Genomic DNA, 9,443 nt, shown 5'->3' on the forward strand with positions numbered 1-9,443 from the left:
CAGTAGAGTGCAAAATGTAACATGAATTATAATTTAAGGTGTTAAATGTACATTCCGAAAGTTTATATTGTAAAGTATAATTTATGATATAATTTTTTTTTAAATGATATAATTTAGATAGGTAAATTGTAATTGAGTTATATTAAAATCATTTTAGGACAATTGTTAATAAACTATAATAAGATAATTTTGACGCTACTTTAAAAAAAAAATATAAAAGGTTGTCAACAACATTTATTGTTTTATCGAAAAATTATTAGGTAGTCTCAAAGTACCATAAATAAGTATTTCTTTCTCTCACATGAATGATGAGTTTTGTCATAAATTTAATTAGTAAAATTTACTATTCATACGAGAGAAAGAATTAAAAAATACGTATTTATGGTACACACTAATTTTCTTGTTTTATCATCGTCCCAGTAAATATTTCTAAAAATAGCTACTAAATTGGTTAACTGTTAACATTTCCCATTGTAATTTTCGCTTAAAAAAAGCAACTACCAGAATTCGGCAAGAAGAAATTTTTGAGAGAGAGAGAGAGTTCTCGATGAAGCTGGAAACAAACATGTGGTCAATATCCAGAGATGTGTAATTATCTCTCTCTCTCTCTCTCTCTCTCTTTCCTTTTATTTATCTTTTACGAAAGCAAAGAAAAATTATTCATTTTTGAGACCAAAGCTTAGCCATTGGTTTATCTATTGATTCCATTCCTCCATTGAACATCGCCCTTTGCTTCCCAAGCAATAGGGGGCATTGGTTCGAATGGTTCCTATTTATTAACTAGTTCTGTATGAAGAAGAAGAGGAAGGAAAGCTATCAATTTTTTTAGAAACCCAGTAATTACTATAAACCTTATAAACCTCAAAACCACACCAACAACAAAGACAGGTATATATATTCTAGAGACAGACAACATAGATAGATAAAGAGATAGTCATAGGATAGGAGTGTTATCTATGTCTATGTCTCTGTCTCTTCCTCCCATCTCCACTACTTTCCTCTCCCCTCCAACTTTCCAATATACACATGGGTATTCCAAAATCTTTGCCTTTTGGCATCACAGAGGGAGAGAGAGATTGAGACTTGCTCCTATGGTGAAAGGCCCACATGGGTTTTTCAGGGTTTCTTGTTCCAGCTTCAGAGGTGAAAGAGGTGCAGCAGAGTTTGAGAGTGGGGCTGAAGAAGAAGAAGAAGAGAGTAACAGCGATGAGGAAGAAGTGGAAGTAGAAACAGAGGAGAATTGGAATTTTGGGTCTTGCCTCTTGCCTGACAGATGGGATGTCCTGGGTCTTGGACAAGCCATGGTAGTAACTTTAAACTTTTATGGGGATTTCGTTTTTGGGGGAAAAGTTTGAATTTTTTAAGTTTCTGTTTGAATTTCCGAGAAAACTAGTGAGTTACATGATTTGTAACTTTTCTGACCATGTTCATTATCAGATTCCTCAATTTGTATATTGGAAATTGCTTAATATTTTGTGTTTGTGTGTGTGAAATGATGGAGGGCAGTGGTTTTTAGTTAGGAAGGCATGCATTTAATCTCATTTGGTAGCAATTTCGGGGTGTTGCATTATATCAATATATTGATTACTTTGTTATTGCACTCTTTAATCGTGTGAAGCATCTGTCTAAATAGTTAAGAGTACTGAAATTTGGTTTTCAAGTCTTTAATATATGCAATTATAATCATTATATAAGGTAGATGTTGAAAAAACTATGACTTCTTCAATATCTTTAAAATGTACTGTCAGTCTGTCACTTGTATCTGGTATTATGTTGGAATTCAGCACTAATTTTATTTGTGATTAAGTATCTCTGATTGTAGCTTCAAAATTTTAACCTTTTCTTATCTGATGTTCTATTGTGGTATTACGTTAATAAAAGTTTATTCTTACTTGCACGTTTGTTAACTATTGTTAGGTTGATTTTTCCGGCATGGTTGATGATGAATTTTTAAATAAACTGGGATTAGAGAAAGGAACAAGGAAGGTTGTGAATCATGAGGAGAGGGGTAGAGTTTTGCAGGCTATGGATGGATGCAGCTACAAGGCTGCTGCTGGTGGATCTCTTTCCAACAGCTTAGTGGCCTTGGCTCGGCTTGGTAGTAGGCCCATTGGAGGACCTGCCTTGAATGTAGCCATGGCTGGCAGTGTGGGCAGCGATCCATTAGGTGGCTTCTACAGGTCAGGCTCTGTTTTGACTAGACTTGTTTGTTATTTGTTTTTATCTATGTCTTTATTTAGAACTGAGTGAAACCAAACTTCTGGCTAGGGAGACTCTGGCTGGTTGTTTCCACACCAAGTTAAAATAATAATAATAATAATAATAATAAAAAACGGAAAAGGAAAAGGAAAAGGAAAGAGAGATTGCCATTTTGGATTAAGTATGTTAAAGGAGTAGATGTCAAGCAACTTTTGGTTTTTCCTTTTGACAGAACTGATATTGTTGATTATATTTCCAAATAATTTTTAAATTTTGACTTATAACTTCTGGTAGTCTAGTAATGTTGTGTGGGATAGCAAGACATGAGTTATATCTGTCTTCTATGTTATATGAATGGCCTAATGGAAAATAGGGTATCTAATTTCACAACCAATCTAGATGGTCAGTTAAGCTCTTTGGTCCTATCCATGACTCTCTTGCTGGAATTTTAAACTCCAGTGACTGATAGCACGGGCAAGTTATGGATTGTTGAAATGATCTGATTCTGCCCTTGGGGGTTGGATAACTCAATAATTCCTCATAAGCTAAGCTCATGGTCTACTACCTTTCTGAATATAAACTCATTATTAAAGTGGCTAACACTATAGAGAAACTGCAACATAATCTTACTTCCTCTTTTGTTTGGGGCAGGGTGGGGGTTCCAAGGAGATCAAAAGATAAAAAGATGTAGTTTTTGGTCTGCAATTTATGTCCCCAATGATCAAGGTCTATGCATCAGATGTATGTTTGGGTAGAAAATAAGACACTAAACGTAAAGACCTCTATCTGGCTAATAGGATTACTATTCTATCTCCTTGGAAGCTTGCCCTTGAAAATATTGAGTTGTTATGGAACTATAGTAGGTGTTTAGCTCTTCTGTGTTATGGAAACAAGGAGACATTGGTTTTTTGGTCGTTTTCCTTGTCTTTTCTTGCAGGAACTATTTGCTTATGGTTATCCTTTCAATGTTTACTTGACCAGATCTCTAAATACTAGCAATATCCTATATATGATGAGTTTGATGATCTTGCTGCCTGTTTTAGATTTGACAAATGAGCTGCGTGCATGTGTATTAAATTCCTTCCATGACTTCAGGGTGTTATCTTTTTAATTCAATGGATGTTCCTCTGTTGACTAACTTGAAGGGTCTAAAAGAGGTTAAAAATCAAAGTGCATCTAGAGCCATTGTGATGAACACAAATGGTTACTTATTTGAAAAAAGAAAAAAAATTCTCAAACAGTCGTCAATGAGGTATCAAACACCTCTCTTGGCCCATGTTAAGATGGTCACCTCTTTCAATTTATTGGGGGTATTTCTAGCTGAAAAACTTCTCATGGTTGAACAATAAGAGATACTTATATTTCTTTACTTATAACTAGAAGAACCTGGGAAAGTATACGTTCCTCTGGAAATTTTATTAGCAGAATGAATATGGGCAAACAGTTGCAGTCGCTGGAGTAGTCATCTAAGAGGTCATTTTTTAGATCATTTCATGATTTTCATCCAAATGTTCTCTGGCCTGTGTGTTTCAATGGAAGATTGCATTAGATTCTTATCAGTTTCATAGTAGAATTGCACCCACATATTTTGTGGGTCTTCTCTCTATAGCATTCTCTAACTATTTAAATTGGTCACAAGGATGGTTTGGGGTTAACTTTTTGATACCTATCTTAAGAGTTATTCGACTTTGTTGCTTCTGTGATGGAATAAAATTTGACTTCCTCTTATAATGCGTTTAATAGGACAAAACTGCATCGGGCAAATGTACAATTTCTATCTGCGCCCATCAAGGATGGGACAACAGGGACAGTGATAGTTCTGACAACTCCAGATGCTCATCGTACGATGCTTTCATATCAGGTTGGCTAAATATATGTAACATCTTTTTACTTAATTTATGAAAGTTCTACAGTTTTACTTTTACCCCAAAAAAGAGTGTTAAATTCATATATTACTGATGCGGTACTTTTATATTTATGCTTGGTGTGGAATTTTCCAGCTGTTGGCTACATCTTGTTTCCTCTAATATTTTATTATTGAATAGAAAATGTCTGCACATTCTATTAATGGGCTGGCAACTAACTCATACAATCTAGATGTAGACTGAAAATGTAGGTTCTTGGGCTGAGAGCTTTTAAGTTGTTAATAGTGTGTGTTAAATGATCAATTGGTAGATTCCTTTACTTGTAACCACTTGTATGATAATAGTGGATTCTCGGGAGTGTTGACCTTAAATTCACCGGTGGAGTTTTTGCCTTGGAGGTTTTCCCCATTGTAAACAAATCACCGTGTCAATTTTATTTTCCGTTGCATATTAACTTAGTTGGTAATTGTTTGTGCTACCATGCGTATTGCATGTTAATTGAAATTAATTAATTAACTTGACTAATTAATTAGTTAATTCATCACAAGAGGTCAATACATTCTTGGCCTATCACTATTAACTACTATCATATAAATAATAAATCTCAAGACTTATATTTTCATAAATTCTCAATCCCGAAAAGATTGTGAACCTGAACATGAAATGTTTGTTTTTTGTGTATAAGAGAGTGAGATCTTATTAATGGTCAAAACCTCATACATTGAGCAATCACGTGTAGTGTCAAGGGAACACACATTCTTAAGATAGAATTCTTAATTTCTTTTTAGAGAAACGAAACATTCTCTTAAAATAAGTTTAATGAAAATTTATTATTCAAAGTATTGAGCCTCATCATTTTAATAAAGAGTTAAATATAAGAATTAAGAATAACTAAAATATTTTCTAGGAACTCAAGTAATAAAAAATAGTGATTTATAAAGTGACAGTATTTTGTGTAACTTTATTTCACTATGACTGTTTTCATGAAGGAGTCATGATAATGTAATAAAGTCTTGAGATTTAATTTAATCAATAAAATTTATGGTGCAATTACATTTATTATAGTATCATCGAATATAATTAATAACACATTGAACATTGTGAAGGGTTGACAAAGGCCTAAAGTGACTAGAGTTTTATTAAATCATTTGGTCCATCTTAAGCCACATACTAAAACCCAAAAGACTAATCTTTTTTTTTTTAATAGGAACGATTAGTCCATTTATTGAAGGGATTAATTATTTTTTCAATAATGTTTCAATAACAGTTATTTTATTATTAAAAATAAAAACTAATACTATAGTTTTAACGTAAGTTTTCAGAAGAAAAAATTCTCTAAAAAAAAAAAAAGAAATAACCGTACGTTCTTAAAAAAAAGAAAAAAAAAGTTCTCCTTCAAGATTAGTAACTGACAAGAATCTTGTCCACCTTCTTGGGTTCTTTTGGAATTGAGGTGAAGATTTGGGTGTCCTCAAGGTCAAGTATTTTTTTTTTTTTTTTTTGGTTTATAATTCACTGAATCAAGGTATGTATCAGGCAAATTGTTTTCTCTGAGATTTAAAGATTATATGTTTTCACGTGCTTTTTGTCTTCTGCTTTATACGAATTTGTATGTGATGCAAATGAGTTTTACAATAAGGCCTACCCAAAAAATTCCACAACCTAGTTAAGTTTATAAATTAATTTAAATACACTAGAGAAAGCAGTATAACATAACAGGCTGTAGACATTATAATTGAACAAAATACACCATTTACAACAAAGTGACAAAAAGTATTGGCAAAATTACAAAGGGAAAGAAGAACAATTTTATTTTAGTTGTTACGAACAAAAAACGAAAAAAAAAATGAAAATGTTCTTGATTTTGACAGACTGATTCACTTAAGCAGGCCAGTTATCCAACCATGAACAAGTTGCATCGTTAATCATGTCCTCAACATGACTCTCTGTCAAATCAAATAATAGGTACTCAATGTCTCCATCACCCCATTCTTCATGATCAATATGTTGATAATTAACATTATCAGAAAGTTCATCAATCTTGTCAAGATTGATTGCCTCTAACATTTGTGTTTCCAGCACTTTATGCCTTTCCATTATCATTGTATTCACCATAAATGCATGATCATCCCCATATTTGGGTCGTAATTGATATCGCTTACATATTGAAGAACCACAAGGTTGACTTAAAATCCGAATGGCATATTTTTGTAATACAGGGAGATGATTGCCACACAATTCCCACCACATATCTGCAAAATTCAAAATTCAAAATTCAAAAAAAAAAAAAAACATAATTATATAAGAAGTTCTTATAAAGATAAATAGAGGTGATAGACTCACGCGGATGTGATGTTTTTAGCATTGTAATGGCTTGATCTGTGAACAAGTTTGAGTCCTTCTTGTGGTATGGTTGTGCTTGGTTAATAAAAGCTTCTTTCTCTTCTTCATCAACCAAATGCTCTAGAGCAAACCTTATGCCATTAGACAATTCAACATTCTCTTTAAATTTCTCACTATACATATAGGCAGGATTTAAAAAGGCGGCGACTACATGTATTGGATGAATAATATCACTTCGCCTTTTATGAAAAATATCCCATATATGATCATAAGGGAAGTTAGTATTGTCATGACACTGCATAATTGCATCTTTTACCCTTTCCATCATCTCATACAAGTATCCTGATGTTGCGCCATCACCATTAACTAGACAAAGAGCTTGCAACATTGGCCGCAAAACTTGTGCCATTTTTTTTCCTCGAATCCAGAATTCTTTGCAATGAATAGCATGATCAATAAATCTTGCACCTTTAAGAAGTTCTCCAACCTGTTTGTAATTAGGCGTTCTCCTCCAATCAGTAGACAACGTTATAATAGACACTTGTAAGGCCTGCAATTCATCTTCAACTTCTAAAAGTGATATTAGCATACAAATATTTAAACTAATATAATCGATCCTTCTTTTGTGCACTCTTCTTAGGGGCACACTAACATTATGCTTGTAAATATATGTTACTATCAGCTTTGCAACTTGAATTGTATTATGCACAAAAGAAATATAGTATATTTTCTCCAAAAGCAATCCAATCCCATGAGTGGCACAATTTGTCATGTAAATCCAAGGATACTTTTTTAGCATGTCTTTGGTTGATCTAATCTCATCACTGTCATCGCTATCATTATTAATGATAAATTGTACGACATGTTTAGGCCCAATTTCTTCAACTATGGAAGACATGGCTTCTTCAAATAATAAATATCTGCCGTTGGGTCTTCAGATAGATCCATGCACGCCAACCCTCTTGGTGTATAAGCAAAATATTCTTATAGGTGAAAATTGTTTTAATGCACGATTTCCTACTAGGCCATATATTGTACATTAAGGTGCAACCTGTTTTGACTGAATATTTTTTAAAATTATGAATGTATTCCTCAACTTCCTTCTTGATACCAGGCATTATCAGTGATTTGAGGGTTAATGAACTTGGTAACTCGTAACCAGGCCCATATTCAGCAACACCTTTCACAAAATCATTGAAGAAGGGTGATTGAATAGCATCAGAACAAATGCTATCTAAGATCAAGAGCTTAGCAAACCTTTGATCCACTATACTCTTATCCTTCTCCTCACGTATATTTGGCATTTGTGCTGATGAGGAAGTTGAAATACCTCCCCCTCCAAAGTATTATTTGATGCAGCCACACTTTTAGCTTTCTTGCTAGGAGTGTCAATTGCTTGTACTACAGCTAATTGAACATCTACAGGTACTTGCAGACAAATTTCAACATCACGGCCTCTAATCCCAGACAAATGCGATTTAATCCTTGAAATACCCCAGCAAAGTCCTTTTGACAAAAGTTACATAAAAAACGACCATTTTTCAGATCCTCTGCATACTCCCAGAATGAATTCTCTTCCTAACCATGTCAAACTTTTATCCTACATGAAATAAATTGCATGATGATTTTAGCCAACTAGAAAAAATTTAAACAAGAAAAGAACAAAAGCCAAATCAACCATGACCAAGGCAGAACACCCATCATCTCTGGAGGCTTGATTTGTGAAGCACCGACGCGGCTCCAGAGGAGCCGCACCGGAGTCGGACTCGGCCGGACGCGGGGACGCGGCAGGGACGCCGCTGACCGAGAGTCCGTGCCGCGTCGGGCCGCGTCCTGCCACGTGGAAGTGCCGACTCGCGCCGACGCGGTGCGAACCGGGCCGACTCGGGCCGTATCGGCCGATTCGGCCGAATCCGAAATTCCGGTTTTCGGCCGAAATTAAAAAAAAAAAAAAAAAAGGTGCGAAACGCCGAGTCCTGAATAAATATATTTTCAGTGTGCTTAGCCAAGATGTTCTTAGCAATATATTAAAACTTTCAGTGTGCTTAGCAATATGTTCACCATCCATAAAGATATAAATAAATACAACACCCACCTAGCTGTTTTAGTCTATGGGTGTGAGTTGTAGTCTAATTTCCAAACATTATGGGTGTGAGTTGTAGTCTAATTTCCAAGCAGCCTGGCTGTTTTAGTTTTCAGTGTGCTTAGCAATATATTAAAAATATAAATAAATATATTTTTAATAATTTTTTAATCGTCGAGTCCTGCCGCACCCGCACCCACCTTTTTCAAAAATTGCCGAGTCCCGCACCCGCACCCGAGTCCCGAAACGCACCCGTGCTTCCTAGACAGCTATTTCCATAATTCTACGGACAGGATTTAGGCAATAATTATTTCTATAATAATTGTATAAAAATGAGTTTAATTATTGAAATCCTCAGAAGAAGAAAGAAATGGGATCATTTATTAAAATCTTCAAGTCAGTGTTGTTAAAAGCGCTGAGTGCACTTAAGCGCAAAGACCTCCCAGAGTCTAGGCGCGAAGCACAAAGCGCAAGTGCACACTTGATCGATGTGAAGCACACATTTAAATTTTTTTTTTTAATATATTAAAAATAATTATTAATGATCAATACAACAATCATGTGATCAATTAATCATATAAACTACAATAAAACATTTTATATAATTTATATAACATTTATATAATTCTATTGTGCTTCACAAAATATATGCAACCATGATATTTGACGGCCATGATTACAAAACATGGTTGAATCAAAATAGAAGTATAGAACCAAGAAGGCAAAGGCTAAAAAGTACTAGAATGTTACGTAATGTTATCACTTAACATTATCTTTGTGAGTGTCTGATTTAGTGTGGTTGTGGTTAAAAGTTCAAAAATATCTAAAGAGATAGACTTAGGTGTATAGTAGCACACCACACTATTAGTTTTTATATATTAAATCAATGTCTTATATTAAACATATTTAGATCTAATGGCTAAAAATCAAATCAAGATTTTTTTTTTTTTTTT

At 34.1% G+C, this 9,443-nt stretch overlaps 2 protein-coding genes across 2 annotated transcripts; one reads left to right on the top strand and one right to left on the bottom strand.

Moving 5' to 3' along the window:
• Positions 1–478: 478 nt before the first annotated feature.
• Positions 479–4,060, top strand: LOC112039739 (uncharacterized; the record flags this gene model as incomplete). Its single annotated transcript, XM_065759657.1, is given in 3 exon segments — positions 479–1,304; positions 1,918–2,180; positions 3,943–4,060. Coding segments are annotated over 3 exon segments (729 nt in total), but the record flags the coding sequence as incomplete, so codon positions are not given.
• A 1,885-nt stretch (positions 4,061–5,945) lies between these two features.
• LOC112022563 (uncharacterized) lies at positions 5,946–7,711 on the bottom strand. The gene is made up of 3 exons (XM_065759630.1): positions 7,519–7,711; positions 6,408–6,977; positions 5,946–6,316 (listed from the first exon to the last, which is right to left on the bottom strand). Exons 1-3 carry the CDS (start codon positions 7,709–7,711, stop codon positions 5,946–5,948), a joined length of 1,134 nt encoding a protein of 377 aa, XP_065615702.1.
• Between the last annotated feature and the right edge of the window lie 1,732 nt (positions 7,712–9,443).

This window comes from Quercus suber, unplaced genomic scaffold, assembly GCF_002906115.3.
Source record: "Quercus suber isolate HL8 unplaced genomic scaffold, Cork oak 2.0 scaffold_336, whole genome shotgun sequence".
NCBI classification, from domain to species: domain Eukaryota; kingdom Viridiplantae; phylum Streptophyta; class Magnoliopsida; order Fagales; family Fagaceae; genus Quercus; species Quercus suber.

What these genes read in the sequence shown, in the direction of transcription:
- LOC112022563 (XM_065759630.1), bottom strand. Translation starts at nt 7,711, where the DNA reads ATGCCAAATATACGTGAGGAGAAGGATAAGAGTATAGTGGATCAAAGG. An exon ending in CAAATCACTGATAATGCCTG is followed by an intron (nt 6,978 to 7,518) that starts GTATCAAGAAGG and finishes TATCACTTTTAG; the next exon opens with AAGTTGAAGATGAATTGCAG. An exon ending in GCTAAAAACATCACATCCGC is followed by an intron (nt 6,317 to 6,407) that starts GTGAGTCTATCA and finishes TGAATTTTGCAG; the next exon opens with ATATGTGGTGGGAATTGTGT.